The 17,306-nt window shown below is 41.3% G+C and overlaps 1 protein-coding gene across 2 annotated transcripts in view; it reads right to left on the bottom strand.

Moving 5' to 3' along the window:
• Positions 1-16,490, bottom strand: part of WDR48 (WD repeat domain 48) — a 33,140-nt gene extending 16,650 nt beyond the window's left edge. Inside the window, exons 1-8 of one of the 2 annotated variants that reach the window (XM_068175348.1) lie at positions 16,342-16,490; positions 7,390-7,530; positions 7,017-7,095; positions 6,672-6,754; positions 6,426-6,555; positions 2,816-2,904; positions 1,827-1,928; positions 1,279-1,503 (exon numbers count right to left, since the gene is read on the bottom strand). In XM_068175348.1, the coding sequence (XP_068031449.1) occupies positions 1,279-1,503; positions 1,827-1,928; positions 2,816-2,904; positions 6,426-6,555; positions 6,672-6,754; positions 7,017-7,095; positions 7,390-7,530; positions 16,342-16,389 (897 nt within the window). In that variant the 5' untranslated portion in view covers positions 16,390-16,490. Of the gene's footprint in view, positions 1-1,278; positions 1,504-1,826; positions 1,929-2,815; positions 2,905-6,425; positions 6,556-6,671; positions 6,755-7,016; positions 7,096-7,389; positions 7,531-7,647; positions 7,862-16,341 lie in introns of those variants that run through there. The other variant, XM_068175355.1, reaches the window with a different exon arrangement.
• Positions 16,491-17,306: the final 816 nt, after the last annotated feature.

The raw sequence follows: 17,306 nt of genomic DNA, 5'->3' as shown, positions 1-17,306 counted from the left end.
TTTGATAATTAGTACCGACTTGTGTAGACCTGCTCCCATAATTGAAAGTATCTCAGAAATAGCCCTACTTTCAGCTTACTGCAGAAATATAAAGTTTAAATGAAAAGTAGCTAAACTTCTGAAAATCCAGAGGAATTATTACAAATATTCAACAAATTAACTGTAGACATGGGCAGTAATAGATGCAATGTGTATCAGCAGAGTTACTTCCAGCATGATGCAATCTTGTCTAATGGACGGTTTCCTAAGTACAGTATTTCCTCAATTACTTTGTGTTCAGACACTTCATATGGTTAAAATAAGAATGTAAGAAAATCTATACTACAGAAAAAGCAGAATTTTATACATTTGGCTCTGACATTACATTTCTCAGATTAATAAATCACTGTAGCCAAGATTAGAGGCCTCTTCCGACCTTTGTTCAGCTGACCAGCTCTTTCATTTTCCATTTTGAACAGAAATCTCACATCCTGACTTTTCCAGAACTAAATTAACATATCCAGGATTTTAACACACTAAGCTAGAATGCACTCCCAAGGAAAGCCAGGCTGCTCATATCTATTAGTATAGGTTTCAATTGCACACTCCTTATACATCTGCAGGTTCCAAAGTTGTGCCATTAAAGTTAGACAGCAAAAAAAAACAAAAAAAAAGAAATCAAAAACCAGCCTCTTTAAAAGATTCAGACTTGTGCATGTAAATAACATATTTAGGTGTTCAAAAAAACCCACAAACAACTTTACTCCTGGTTCCCATGAGTATGTAACAGATTCTAAAACAGTCTTGTGCACATATGCTGCTGCTAAGAAAAATCCACTTTTGTACATCTTGGCAATGCCAGCTCAGTTTCTTAAAACTGTACTAGAGCCTGATAAACCCAACTTCTCATGTGTGAAGCATATTCATTTTCAGTAATATTCAAATTTGCACATTTTCAGTAGCTGCCAGGCATCCATCTTCCTCAGGCAATTCAACTTTAGATGCAATTTAGGAGACAGCCAATCTGCTGAAGATGTGGTACAGTAAACACTTGTTAGCCAATGTGAATTCTTTAATCAATTTATACCTCAAGCCACTGTTTCATGAGAAAACATGCAATTATCCTTTTATATGGTGAGAGTGACAGAACACTGGCACAAGCTGTGAATTCTCCATTCTTGGAGATACTCAAAACCCATCTTGATGTGGATCCAGTGCTCTTGGGCAGGGGAGAGGACTGGACCAGACATCACTCCTAACCTCAGACATTCTACGATTCTCTGAATTAAACTCAATTACCTTAAGAACTGGTGCCTTTTCTTCACAGATCAGCACCCGGATATCAGGATTTCGTAAATCTGTACAATAAATCTTCCTGTCTCTTCCTCCTGAATAAACATGAGTGAAGGCTTCATTGACCTGCAGAGCCCAAACACCCTCATCATGGACTCGGTACGTGGCTATGCACCTCTGCTGCCCAAGGGACCACAGGCGGATCGTCCCGTCAGAGCTGCCTGAAAGACACTGAGCAACAACCAGCACACTTCAATCAAACAGATATTTCAGTACCTCAAAATATTTTTCCCCATAAAAAGATTTGATAATTCATATATTTTTCTTCTAAAATGGGGCTAAACAGGTACCAACTCTAGTCACGATTTCCAGAATTTAATGCAAACCCACTGCACATCTAGATGAACATGTAATAAAAAAAGCTTTCACCCATCAGCCTCCCCCCCTTAACTACTAAATATCTGTAACCTATGGCAATAAATAATTACATTGAAATGGACTAATGATATTTCTGCTCTCTGTAAAATGCTTTTGTCTCAGGTTAAAGCACATACCTGGGTGCCATCTCTGTTCAACAACAAAGCTTTGACATTGTCTGTGTGCCCTTTGAGTTTCATTAGTTTTGCACAAGTTCTTGGATCCCACACCCTTAGAACCTATGGAAACAGACACAAGATAAATGACACTATCACCATTCTTCCCACCAATGTGCTACCTCTGCAGAAATTAAGCATTTCCAAATGAATCAACCCTTATTCCAAACATGTGGACATCCATCACTGAAAATATATGTTAGAACAAGACAGCCATAACAATATCTTACGAAGCTCTAATAATCAGATGTGATCTTCTCCTGATTTTAATTTAATTTGTTCTGGTTTCTTCTGTCAAAGAAATTAAAGAATGGAAGAGACTGGAAACAGAACAGCGTGATATGGGCAAGAAGTGTGCTTCTGAGAATCCTCTCAGATGCTTCACGGGTGTACTCTATTTTCTCTTTTATATTGTCCTGGAAATAAAATTCTCTCAAGGTTAGATTAGGTAAAAAAAAAAAAAAAACAAAAAAAAACAAAACCACAACTCAGACTTAAGCCTATTTTACCTTCCTTAACAAAGAGCAAGGGCTGTCTCTTGGGAACACTTGAGCTTCATTAGCTCACTTCATTTCCCACCTCCTGCAGGGATCTTGCAAATTGCTGGCACCTTCTCTCCTACCTGCAGCAACTGCTTCAGTCTTGATAATCATCTGACTCATGTGCCCTCAAAATCAGAGTTCTTATGGGGAAATGTAATGATCCCTGACAAAGAGAGTTACACAAGATGATCCGATTGTCTCCCCTATGTATTAAAGCTCTATGGATACATCACATCCTCAGACTAAGGCAGGATTTGTATCCTACACTCGCACTCCCACTTAAGAGTGTCTGCCCTCACTATTGAGAACACAAAAGCTGCTACAGACATGACAGTGAAAACGAATAAAACTGTCTCTTTATACTGAAACTGAACTGAAGTGAAATGAACCCCACCAAATTTTGCTTACCTTTTCAGTGGACCCCGATACAATAACTGTTCCCATTTGATTCATTGCAAGGCTGTAGATTGAGTCTTTGTTCCCACTCAGGGAAGAAGCTATTTCAAAATAAAATTCACATTTTCAATTTTAATGCTGTTATTTGAAAAACATACTTATTCACTCAAAACAGGTATTTTAACACTCCTTGACTCATGAAAATATTGCCACTCTGCCCCATATATAGAGTTGCTTTAAGAAAGACTATAGTCAGCATCTGCTGGGAAAACCCCATTCCAATTCTTAATCTACTACTGCATAAGAACAAAGGAACCCCTCAGATTTATGGTCATTACAATTTTGGTGACCTTTTGACACCACAGTTCTGTGCCAGGGCCATCAAGCTGCTCTTGTTCAACTATGTCATTGGAATATGACACTTCTTTGTGATCTTGTAACACACAGCATTTGGATTTAAGTGCAGAGATTTTTTTTCCCCAAGCCGAGGAACAGTAAAATTCTACATTTTGTATTAAAGGCTCTTCTCCCAGTTCAGCAGAAATGCAGAGAAGTTAAATAACATATTTCAGTGCTGTAATGTAAGAAGGGATGTTACCTCTGCACTTGTGAAAACCATATGGCAGCTCCTTAGCATCACACCTACCACCAGAGCTGAGGAATTCTACACCAACCAGCCTAACCCCTTTTTGGAGATTGAAGTACCAGTCCCTCAACTCAGAAAAGCACAGACACAGCAAATGAAAATCATCTATTTGGAGAGCACAATCAGGCATTTCATCAAGCCTCAAATCCATACCATCAGTATGCCAAAGAAGGCTGAGAATAGCAACAAACCGCATGGCCAGTAAAAACGTGCAGCTTCACACAATGATTTATTTATACCATGGAGCTAAGTTTCCAATACAGGATTTGTAATCTACTATCATAATTTAATATCACATTTTGTCACAGTGGAAAAACCTGTGTCAGGGGGGTTTAGGCTGGAAATCATGAAGAGGTTCTTCCCCCAGAGGGTGGTGGGACACTGAACAGACATCCCCAGGCCATTGTCATGGTCCCAAGGCTACCAGAGCCCCAGGAGCATTTGGACAACAGTCTCAGGCATAGGGTGAGATTTTTGGGGTTGTCCCATGTAGGGCCAGGAACGGGACTCAATGATCCTTGAGGGTCCTTTACAATTCAGGATATTCTATAACCCTATTAGAGAATTATGCAGCTTTACTTCAGAGTCCTCTTAGCCACTGGTTATAGCATCCAAATGCAAACTGTCAAATGAAATCTATTAATTGGAGCTAAAATAAAGTGAGAGCTTTCCACTGTCCCCAGCGAACAGCTGAAAGCAAAACACAGAACTGAAAACTCTTGAAGGTTGGCACATTGTTCGACAATCAAAATAATTTAGGAAAGGATAATATACAGAATTATGAAAAGTTGGATAGCAAGAATAGGAGAGTCTTAAATGTACAGAAGCAGAATTTATGCCAGAACAAAAACAAACCTTCACTCCCTTCTGGAAGGGACTATCTCTCAAAAGCAAAATCTCTCCACTTAATTTGAATTATAACTCTGCTGACCGAGCAACTCTTTAAAAATAGGCTTCCTCTTAATGCTGGTTTGTGTACACTGCTTCCAGGTAATCAGATAGAAAACTAATGCACAAGCACAAGTTTCATTTGTGCTCTGAAAAAATCCATGCTGCTTGAAAGGACTCAGGAAAACAGGTTCTATGAGGACATACATTGTGCTCTTTCCAACAGAAACAGTTGCTGGGGAGCACTAAAATGGAAGAAAAAATTCCTCTGCTTCCTCTTCCTCCCCCTTATGATATATTTGTGTTCTATTCCAGAAATGCAAATTTCTCCCTGTCACCTTAGAGGTAATGTCTCCACTTCCATTTGATCTTGGGTTCAAAACAAACACCAGCTCCTGAGTACTCCCCATCTCCCATTTTGGATTCACTTCGATCATTTAGGTTCTGTATCACTGTTACAGCATATGATAAATGTCTTTATGTTCCTTTATTATCCCACAACTGAGTTTTCCTGTGAGCTCAAATAAATCCTTCCTTCAAAAACTTTCTGTTGAAGTAGAAGACAGCAAAACTTGCAGTTATCAGCAAAGTTTGGCTATAAAATAATTCTAATTTCAATGAAAAAAAACGAAGAATAGAAGGATTTTATATTTCTGGGAAATACAAAGTAAATCTCTTTAGTCATGTGCCACCCCAATAGCATTCTGCAGTGCAACACAGCTCTCTAAAGCCATGTCTCCTCCAAGGCTACTCAGACATGTCAGCACAAGGCTATACTTGAATTAAAAAGTTCTTTAGACAACAAATGCAAAACTGACAGTTCTGCCCAGCAGATGCACCTCTGGTTTTAGAGGCTACCAAATGTATAAAATTAAACACACCTTTTGAAATCAGCCCAATTCAGCAAATAAAAACCCCCACACCAACTGCCTCTTACTTACAGAATCACATTCCTGAAATGTCTTAGGAATATGTGTGTCAATTCCAAATTTTAGTTTTGCAGATTTTCCTTGAGTCATTGCTAACCCATGACTGAGGAAGCAACTAGGCTTATTTAAATAATTAACATATGGCAGTGTGCAAAATGGTTCTGTTCTTTCCCAATGCTATTGTTTAAATATCCATCAAACTATCTAAAAAATGTGAGATCAATCACTGGGGACACAATTTTTCCAACCTACCTAACAAGCAGCAATATACACTGTGGTCACACTAGACTTTTTCCTCGAAAAATCAACTGTAAAACAGCCCATACAAACCAGATGCCATGACCCAGATCTATGTTATCCACTTAAATCCAACTGAACCTAAAGACTGGTAGGACATTTCCCAGAAGAGCAACTTAACCAGCTCTACCCTGACCATTCTAAAAAAGGCAGTGTTGAAATTGTTGTGTAAAGGAAAGATCTCACAGTTTATGTAATGCCTTTCTGGGAGAGAGAAGCAGGACAGGTGACTTCCTAAAAGATGAGGGTGACATTGAGAATTAACCCTGATGAGTAGAATCTAGTTTCCCCTTGCCTTTCAATCTCTAGTGAGTTAGATCACACCAGTCTGTTATCCTTATATGTAATCAGTGCTTTGTATTACTCTGTGATTTTTAGTCTAGCTTATCTAGTAACTATTCTGATAGATTTGACAAACGTAAAGTCCTGCTTTAGGAGCTGTACTGTCTGTTTTCTTCAGCATCTGTACAAACAAAAAAACCAACCCCAAATTATAAAACACAGAAAATGTTGGAACAAATAAGCTAACAGAACATTTCTATAAAAGGCTGGTTGAGAGGTGAAAATCTTCTCAAGTTAAAGCTCTATCAACTTTCAGAGAAACCAGCATGTCACAGCTCAGGAAAAACAGTTCAAAGAGACTTGTCCTCTATTCTAAATGCCATGACTGTTAGCTGCTCCAGATTTCCAGCTATTACATAACACAACAAATGGACTGAATGCATACAACACCCCCCCTTCAAATTTCTTGCCCATTTTTTAGATACAGATAGAAAAAGGCATCCATAGTTTTAAACTGACCTCACAGATTATGCTACTCAATAAAATGCATTGCATTTGCCTCCCCTCCCCAGGTACCTACTTGTGACGGTATTATTTGAGGCAGTCAGTGCTGTGAGAGTATTTACATCCCAGAGGAATATCTGTCTGTCCAGCCCAGCAGATGCTACCAGCTCCTTATCTTTTGCATATGCTAAGGCTTTCACATAGTCCTACAATAAAATAAATGTTACAATATGAATCAATATTATCCATTTGAAGTCTACATCTTATTAATTGTAAGAATGGCACGGATCACACACAGTATTTACAGATAAATGTTTTTCACCTTATGCGTCCTTAGTGTTGACATGCAAAATCCCTTATGTGCATTCCACACTTTAACAGTAGTATCTGAAGAAGCAGATATCACTAAATTGGAAAGAATAAAGACTAAATTTTAATGGTTTATATATTACTTTAGAGCATATTCATACTACTTTGTTTTTCAAAAGAGATTAAAATAATAATTTATATAACATTCCAATTTTCATTAAAACAGCTGCTTACACTATTTACCAAAGTTACAATATATATCACATATTAAATTTACATGCTAAGATGGATAAAAAGCAGATAATTTACTTGTATACAGTTTCTGAATACTCCAGTTCTGAAACTTTAAAGTACTTACATGTTTTGCCATTGCAGCAGAGCACAATGTCATTTACCCAATCTGTGTGATGTTCCATAGATGCTATATAAGGGTCTTGCTGCAAATTAAGAAAAAATAAGCTTATCACCAATGGAGAAGATTGCAACTATCACATCCTGAATATGGATCCAAAGTTTCCTAGTGCAGAGTTGTTTGAAATCCCATAACCCTTTTTGTGAGAACTACAGAGTTATGTAAGATATCACAGGATGAGCAATATCAAAAGGATTCTGTGATCACAATAATTGGCAGCTGTTAAAGAACAGCATCAGGTACAGCCCTGTAGGCAGCTTAGCACCAGGATAACTTGGAAAAAAGTAAGTTTGGAGCCAGGAAAGCTCTCCTGACTGACCTTGTGCTGATTGACACTCCATATCCTTATGATGGAGTCCCGCCCTGCCGTGAAGAGTCTGTTTAATGCTGGGTCCAGCTGAAGTGCATTTACCCCATTCCGGTTGTACTTCTCCACTTCATCTCTAATCACATAGGAAACCTAAAACACATTTGCACAAATCCAACCATGGTATTAAGATATTGACATGGCCATAAAATCTGAACATCTAATTCTATCTTTGTAAGGTTCTTGAGTAGAAAATAGGAAGAGTTTTACAAGCATTGTCTGTTTGTTTGAGAGTTACCAGCACCACCAAAGTCACTTGCCCCCAAAAATGGAGAACAGTGATAGAGAAGATTCAGCAGTGACAGAATTGGAGCCCAGAAGATTCTTTTAATCACTGCAACTTAAGCTGAGTTGGACCCAGAGAATCCTCAGTTCAATTCCCTGCTGTGTGTGCATATTCTGGGGGATCTCAGACAACACACTGAGTCTGAGTGTCTCCTCCGAAGTGGGTTCCACAGTTTCCCTAGCTGCAATGCCAATGTTTCCCAGCCTCACAAAGGAGAGGATATGTTCATCATGGCTTACAAAGCACTGAAAGACTGCAGATACAAATTCAGTAGGTGTCACTACTGCTTTTAAACCAATTTTTGAAGAACTACCTACCTGCCAATATAATAAGAAACTCAAACTCTTAGTGCTCTTTCAGATAAATTATCCCATTAGTTTATTTCCTTCCATGTTTGACAGTACTGTGTGTAAAGGTTATTTCACAGATTTGCTCAGAAAAACTATAAGGAAATTTCAGGAGACCCTGAAAGGCCACAGCAGTCTCCATTATTAGTGTTCAGTAAATACAATTCTAAGACACTGCAGTTTCTTCAGAGCTCCTGCATTCACTTTCCTGATCCCCGGGTTTACACACTGCTCTGAGGAAAGCCCTCATGCTGAGAGAGAAGGAGGGGAAGTTATGCATCTTCCCAGATTCTATAAAATATAATCAGAACAAGGTAAAATTTCATGCTTGGTGTAATCAAACCTGCTCAAAACAGGAAACCTGGATAAACAAGCACCAGTGTTTTGAAAATGCTTGTAAGGAGTAGTCTTGGGCTAGAGATCTGAAAGCAATTTTTCACTCCAGTAACTGCATTACAGTATAGAGAAAATGTTTTCCAGATCAAATCTCAGTGACACAAAATAAATCTAACAAATTAAGATGTTCAGTGATCCTTATCACAGAAGAAGTATTTTACAGCAGCTCAGATTCTGCACCATGAAAGCTGACAGGTCCATTGGTGAACGTGGGAAACACCTCCATCAAATTATCCCATTCTCAGGCAGCACAGCCAGAGCACTGATGCTTCCAGAAAACACATGTCCAGTGCTATTCTCTGTTTGAGAAACAGCTGCTGCAGCTCTACAGACCAACACTGAAGGATCAAAATTAAGATCCTCCTGAATCCTTGTCTCAACACTCTCCATTACCACTGCACAAGTCATTCACTACACTTATTAACGTGATGTACATAATTGTATATGTACAATACATGTACATAAGTGTATTATTATATCCCCAATGCTCTTCAAGACCTTCTGTCAGCCACTCGCAGCCCTTTTAGTATCACAGCTCTTGCTCCCAGTTTTAGATTATGTCCTCATTTCCAATACTTTCAGCTTCTCCCACCCATTCCAGACTCATCCACAACAGTTTTGCTATCTGTGCTCAAGTTTCCACCTACACACAGCCCCAGAGACGCTGCTGAAAGGAAACACCATCAACCACACAGAAGTGTTATGTTAAAGCACTTCAAGCACTTGAGGTATTATTTCTTTGTGAGATGCAGGGAGCCAGATCTATGTGCCACTCCTTACCTGGGCTTAATCATATCATGGCTGTATTGCTGAAAGAGCCACACAAGTTATGTGTACAAAAGTCAAGGTTTAGCATGATTCAAACACAAGGCAAAGGGATGCCCATCAAATTCACATTGTTGTCACACTCTTTGAATAAAACCAATGAAAACACTCAGTTAAAAAACTAAATGTGAGCAGCTAAGACACAGACCTGGAAGTCAGTAGATAAAATTTAATGTTATTCTTTTGAGAGAACAATATTTTCCTGACACAGTATCAGGCTCAAGATCAACAGGGTCCTCCACCTCTTGTTTTCCTAAATGCTACCAGGATATTCTTAGAGAAATCCTTAATTTTTGGATTTGTTCCTCCTCTGTCAGTCACCTCCCATCTGTTATATTTTCAGGTATAATTTAAGAGCTCTTCATTCCACTCAAAAGTTAGATTGTCAAACTATGTTAGTCACCTAAGCACGATAATGCTGATGGTTTTTACACATAATTATGTTACTTCTTTTTAGTTTAAAGGAAGTCAAGAAAAACACAGCCATAAATATTTAAAAATGCAAAAAAATCCCCAAATGATGGCTTACTTTAGTAAATAAGGCACTTCTCATATATGATTAAAACTTTCAGAGGACTTTGGAAATTGAGTCATAGTTCTACGTTAATCTTGATGAAATTAAAGTCAGCTCAACCAAATGCTGTTTTCCCTCACACAAAGACATGATCAGAGGAGACTGAGAACCATTTCTCATTATCACCAGTACTGAAATAGTCAAAATTAATTTGCCCTCTATTGCCTTTAATGACTTCCACATATTAATTTAGTCAAACATCTCTTGGCAAGTATTGTTTTTATTTTAAAAGAACTGGGATAAAGAGAGGGGTTGTATTGTTGCAGTGTTACTGTTCCCTGGTAGATCTGAACTGGATCTCAGCAGAAGCTGAGCAGGAAACCCAACATCATCCTTCTTTCTCCCTGTGACAAACTTAAGAAAATAATTCTGCTGTAACAACTGAATTAAACAAGATTAAAATCTTATGTTTCCTTTTTTTGGTGTAAATACAAGAGATCTTTGATGTAAAAAGATATTACAAAACAAAAAGAGCTTGATACAAAATTCCCCATCAGTGACTGCTACTGTGCACAGAATCCAAGCAGTTATTTTTGTCTCTTCTCAGAATTTTACAAAGTGTTATTTATTGCCCACAGAAGGAAGAGTATACTTGTCCTGATAAACTGTTTCAAAAATTGAAGAAGTAACAGCAAGAAGAAAAAGAAATCCCCGTTTTATTAGGTAATGATAAGTTCCTCCATGTCATGGGGACAAACTGTGACAGGTATTTTTCAATCCTAATTCTAAGCCAAATTAAATATGGACTCCTTAATTCATTTTAAAAAAAATTCTGATACTAAAAAGACAAACAAAGAAAATTATTCCGTGGTCAGCATGTTGATGGGACACCACACCAACACTTCACACAAACACTGTAATTTGAGGAGCTGGCTAAAGACAAGGCAAACCATTTGTCCTGAAAACAGTATGAGCTGAAAAGGACTACAGCAAAAAAATGCACTCTCCAACTCATTTTGGAAACCTAAAGATAGCCAAGTAACTGTCAGCTGTTTACACTGAAAATACTTAATAAATTTATCTGCTCATCCAAAATATTGGCTGGTCCACTCCTGCTAACCAGGCATTGAGGCTGAAATAAACATCTTGTAAATTAACAAAACTAGAACAAGACACATAGCACATGTAGCTGAACTAAAAATAACCCCATGAGACATTTGTTGCACACCACATGGAGCCCTCTGGAAAGGGAGGTATCACACCAGAGGCATCCAGGTACTTCCACTTAAATGCATTAATTCCATATTAAAACAGAGGGAAAATTATGGGCTCCACAAAATCTGTAGAAAGGCTGTTGAAATGCATGAAGAACTTAAAATGTATCAATAAAAACAACAGCAAATTGACTAAAAGAGATGAAACTTGGGTAAGAGGTGGTGGACACTCAGCCAAGTCCACAAAACCAAAACATTCACTAATAAGAACAGAGGAAGATTGCTGATAACCCACATGTGGCTCTCCATTCTGTTCTTATTTGGGGGGGAAAAAGGTGAGAAAGTGCTTTTTTGTTTGGTCAGGGTTTTGAGTGACATTTAGCATAGACTTAAATATTAGAAGATTCAATAAGTACACAAAACAAATACAAAAACATAGGATATTTTCAATCCTGTGTGTACACAAACACATTTCAACAGTATAAATGCAGTAACGTTCTGGTTGAGGAGAAACTGCTGTGATAAAATTCACCTCTGCTCCTCAAGCACACAGACCTTATCACTGAAGATAAAGCACTGTGTTCTGCCTGGAAAGGGGTGTGGAAACCCCCAGGAAGGGAGGGCTCCAAGACCTCAGGGGCATTTGCTCCATGCAGGACAGGCTGGAGCACATCCCTGCTGAGCCCCTTCCAGCACAGCACAGAGCCAGGGGCAAAGCACAGACACAAAAACTGGGATATAGATCACCATGGCTTTACTGCCACTTCTGGATGGGAGGAGCAGGGCTTGGGGGATGTGAAATATTTTACCAACAACCAAAGCTTTGCCATCAACACTGCTGCACCTTTTATAAGCTCTCAGAATGAGGAAGAATCTTCCACAGCAGCAATGCACAAACATCCACTCATAATAAAGAGTTTATGGGATTCAGTAGCCTAAAGGGATCAGGACTAATCATTTTAATGACTACCTAAGAGCTCCAGAGATAAAGCTACTGCCAACAGATACATTTTGGCACACAAAACCAAATTAATTTCTTTCAGGACTTACAAGTGTTTCCTGCATGGATAAGTGTATCAGCTGATGTGGGATCACGTTACCCTTGTTACATTACATGCATTATAACAGACTTTATCTTCACAGATGGGTAAAATCTGCTTTTAAAACATCCCACCAAACCACGTGGAGGAAACAGTAACCAGCTGAGCTCTGGGGATACTCATTCTGTGTTTCTAAGTGCGCAATTTAAAAAAAAAGGTATTTCTCAAAATCATGGGAGGGTTCCATGAGATCTGAATTGCATCAAGAATGAGGTAAGAAGCAGTGAAGTACCAAGGGAAAAAAATATCAACATTGCTTTACTATCTTAGTGGAGCATATGTTTCCTTAAAAACATGGCTTTTAATTAAGGAGACTATTTGAATTTTTACCTAGGCTCCAGAATAAAAGTAATGGAAGGCATTAAGAAGCTCATTTTATCCTTTTACAATGGAATCAACATACTGGCTGTCTGCTTAAGCATTCTATATGAAATAAATATATTTGTAATTATAACTTTTACATTTATTATATATAAAACATAAAAATAGCAGATATCACATCTAGTAAGCTGCAGTATTAGTGCACAAATATGACAAAGTCAGTTCAAAAAGATCACAATGGTTTGGGTTGGAAGGGACCTTAAAGACCCTCTGATTCCAACCACTGCCACAGGCAGGGACAACTTCCACTAGACCAAATTGCTCAAACCCTCATTCCAGCCTGGCCTTGAACAATTCCAGGGATGGAGAATGAGATTTTTCTTATTCTGTACAAGACTCAAAGCTAAAAAGTGCTTAAAACTCATGCAATCATATTATAAGGATGCTGATCCTTATATGGCAAAATTCTCATGTGTTGTTTTGAGTTTGGGGGTAAATTTACTCTGGCCAGGGAGCAAGTTTGGGAGAGCAGTTACAGTGCAACCCCCCCAGGGCAGCTCCTTCAGGGCACCTGCTGGGAAAGCTTCACCTTGACTTGACTGCCAGGACAACATCTGAAAGCTGCAGCACACCACCAACAGCAGTGTCTGACACACCCCTGCATCCTCCCTCCCTTCCCAAACCAGTGCCTGACACACCCCTGCACCTTCCCTCCCTTCCCAAATCAGCGTCTGACACACCCCTGCATCCTCCCTCCCTTCCCAAATCAGTGCCTGACACACCCCTGCATCCTCCCTCCCTTTCCAAACCAGTGTCTGACACACCCCTGCACCTTCCCTCCCTTCCCAAACCAGTGTCTGACACACCCCTGCATCCTCCCTCCCTTCCCAAACCAGTGTCTGACACACCCCTGCATCCTCCCTCCCTTCCCAAACCAGTGTCTGACACACCCCTGCACCTTCCCTCCCTTCCCAAATCAGTGTCTGACACACCCCTGCATCCTCCCTCCCTTCCCAAACCAGTGTCTGACACACCCCTGCATCCTCCCTCCCTTCCCAAATCAGTGTCTGACACACTCCTGCATCCTCCCTCCCTTCCCTAATCAGTGTCTGACACACTCCTGCATCCTCCCTCCCTTCCCAAATCAGTGTCGACACACCCCTGCACCTTCCCTCCCTTCCCAAATCAGTGTCTGACACACCCCTGCACCTTCCCTCCCTTCCCTAATCAGTGTCTGACACACCCCTGCACCTTCCCTCCCTTCCCAAACCAGTGCCTGACACACCCCTGCATCCTCCCTCCCTTCCCAAATCAGTGTCTGACACACCCCTGCATCCTCCCTCCCTTCCCAAACCAGTGTCTGACACACCCCTGCATCCGCCCTCCCTTCCCAAATCAGTGTCTGACACACCCCTGCACCTTCCCTCCATTCCCAAATCACTCAACCTCACTCCTGCAGCCTTCAAAAAGGCAGGGCTAAGCTTCACAAACACCTGCCACCAGACACTTCAAATGCCTGACTCCCATTTAAAGAGTTTAACTTGTTTTCTTTTTCTATGCATGGAATTTATTTTGAGGCCTAAAACTCTGATTAAACCATTAGAAACTAAAATTACATGCAGAAGCATCCTAAACTGACTATTTTGGATGGCTTTGCTTACCAGTAAAACAGGTGCATCCAAGCTAATAATAGTTCTGATTTCCATAAACTTCAACCAGCTCTCCTGCCATGTAAGAAAGCAAGTTCCTCCTTGCTTAAGAAATGTCTTTTGTAAAAGTTTCTTCCAGCCTCATAGGTTTGGAATAAATTTCTCCAACTCTGTCTCTCTCTCAAAAACTCTATGCAGAAGCACCCTAAATGCTTAAGCATTGGGAATTAAAATAAATCATGAGTGGTTTTATTTTTCCATTAGCAGCTGACAGATAAAACAGCCACTTAAAACTCCTTTACTTGAACAAAGTCCTGTTACAAACCAAGCAGGTGAAATAGTAAGAGTCAAGAAAAAAACCCTAGCTGCTAGAAAAGCTTTATAAATGTTTATCATGGAACGGTTTGGGTTGGAAGATGCTCTCATTCCACCCCCTGAAATGGGCAGGGACACCTTCCATTATGCCAGGTTGCTCCCAGCCCTGTCCAAGCTGGTCTTGAACACTTCCAGGGCTGGGAAGCTTCTCTGGGAAGCACAGCCAATCTGGATGCAAACTCACAGTGCACTGCTGAGACACAGACCAGTGTCACGTACATCACGTGTCATTAGTACATGAGGTGAAAAGATACCACACAGCACAATGAGAACAGACAAAGCATCACAAACCAGCACAAAACCACCTGTAAAAACAAGCTTTTGAGCTAAGCAATGATTGGAGAACAAAAGTAGTAGTAAAAAATAAGCTCTTTGATGCATGCTGCTATCAATCAAATACTACTTCATAAACAGGAGTGCATCAAACAAATATCAAGGTATAATCAAATCCCCCTCCTTAGGGGTATAACCTGCAAAAACTTGTTCATAGCACAGGCATTCTTTATATTTTAAAGCATGTCCCATTTTTTTTCTGGTAAGGCAAGGGGATTCTTTATATGGAATTGAAAGAGTGCTTCCCTTAAGCACAGAAAACACTAAATGCTCTGTAAGATGCCCATTTCCTCTGTGTGATAAATGATATGTCCAAAAACCAAACCCACCTCTGTTTTGAAAGCTTCTAATGCTATTTCAAGCCTAATAAATATTTCATTTGACCACACTGGATAGATACAGCTGAAACTGGCACTTGCCACTAGGCAGCTTTGCACATTCATAAAGCATTATATCTTTTCCATAATGAAAGCTGTAAAAACATCTAAAAGGCAGGCAGTATCACAAACAAGAAGAAAAGTATTGAGAACCACAAAATGAAACTATTTTAATGACTTTTAATGTTAAAGAGTCTTGACTTTTTATAAACACTTTGTGGTAACTCCAGTCTCCACCAAGGCTACAACAATCCACTTGTAGTTACACGTGAGCCCAGACAACCACAGGGTTTAATTCCTCCTCAAGTGTGCTGAGAAAGTCTACACTCATCTGACTGCCTGTGCCACGGGTTTCCTTCAACAAATGCTGCCTGGAGCTGCCAAGGAATACTTCTGAAATTTGAGAAGAAAAAACCCTGCTCCTGGCTCACGTGTGTGAAGGGACAGAGTGTTTTACAGAAGCTAAGCAGAAATATGATGCAAAACAGATCACGGAATCATGGAATGGTTCGGGTTGGAAGGGACCTTGAAGATCACCTAGCTCCAACCCCCTGCTCTGGGCAGGGACAGCTTCCTCTAGACCAGGTTGCTCAGAGCCCCGTCCAACCCGGCCTTGAAAAATTCCAGGGATGAGGCATCCACAGCTCCACTAGGAAAACTATTTCAGTGTCTCACCACGCCTGCAGTAAAGAATTTCTCCCTAATATCTCACCTAAATCTACTCTGGCACCGGGCGCAGCCGAGACAGCCGCGGCGGGGATCTGCAGCGCTGTCGCTGCTGGGAATTCCCGTCACAGCAAGGCAGGTCTGGGGGCAGCGTTCCCTCGCTCTCGGCTCACCTTCCCCCGTGCTCCGCCGCTGTTGATCCGAGCTGCTTCAGCTCTGCCTCCTGCGGGCTGCAGAACCCGACCCCGCTCGGCAGCGAGCAGCAGCTCATCCCCCGCCGTGCCTCAGGCGGCCGCTCGCCCCCGCCACGGCGGCCAGCGGAGGCGGGGGAGAGACCCCGGGGGCGTGCGGCGCTGCCTGCCCTCACCGCAGCGCGGTAGCGGAGACTGAGGCGACTGCGCTGCCATAGAAACCCCCAAGGCCTGACACCCTGCAGCCGCTGGCGTGGCCCGCGAGGCTCCGGGCTCTCCTGGAGCCGTGCCGGCCCCGCCGCGCCCTCACCTGCACTTTCCGCCGCCCCGCCGTGTTCTGCCGGTGATGCGCCGCCATCTTGCATGTTGACACTGTGGCGTCATGTCCGACCGGAAGTGCCGGCCCTTCTCCCGCCCCGCGCGAGGCTTTTATACGCGAGCGGCGGGGTGGGCGTGGCCAAAGGGGGGCGCGGCCAATGGGGGCGTGGCCCTCGCTCCCGCCCTCACGCCGTGCCCGCCATGTTGCCGCCTCATGAGGCGCCGCCTCAGCCCGGCCCCAGGGCGGGTCGGGTTTGTTCTTTTCTCCGTCCTGCTGCTCTTGGTTCGGTCCCCTCCGCCTCCTGGTGCTCCAGCGGTGTCTTCGTCCTGTTTTGCTTCGTCTCGAGTGGTGGTGAAAGGCCTATGTTGGAAAAAGAAAGGGCCCACTTGAATAAACAAAATCAGCGGTTTCAGCTGCCAGTAATAATCAGACGGTCTTTTGTCTGTAGTTTTGTACTTCAATAATAATAGCCAGAGATTCCTCTGCATGTGATATTCGTGTCGATTAAGAAGTAGAGCTGTTGGTTAGAGCACGGTGCTGATAGCTCATCATGGGTTTGATCCCCACATGGACATTCTCTTAAAAAGTTGGACTCAATCATCTTTGTGGGTCTCTTCCAACTCAGAGTATTTTGTATCTGCTTCTGTATCTTCCGGGTGAGGAGCTGTATGAAGTTGTGTGCGAGACTCTATTCTCAGCACACCATTTCTTGGTTCCTTCTTTGTGGTACGTCAGTGAAGGTGCTAATAGTTAATCAGTGAAAAAAATACTGTGAGGGATAAAATGTAAGGGGTTCGGGATGAAATGAAGTATTCAATGCTGGCTGCAAGGCTGAGTAGAAGATAAGGATATTTATTATTTCTGATTTAAACTTTGCTTGTTTTGATACAGATGACTTTTTCCAGCAGTGAACTCTATGTCCTCGTCGCAGTGTCCTCATTGCAGTTGCAGGTGGA

The sequence above is a fragment of the Anomalospiza imberbis genome, chromosome 1 (assembly GCF_031753505.1).
Source record: "Anomalospiza imberbis isolate Cuckoo-Finch-1a 21T00152 chromosome 1, ASM3175350v1, whole genome shotgun sequence".
Classification (NCBI taxonomy): Eukaryota; Metazoa; Chordata; class Aves; order Passeriformes; family Viduidae; genus Anomalospiza; species Anomalospiza imberbis.
The sequence above is the reverse complement of the archived record's forward strand: the minus strand, read 5'-3'. Positions and strand labels throughout refer to the sequence as shown.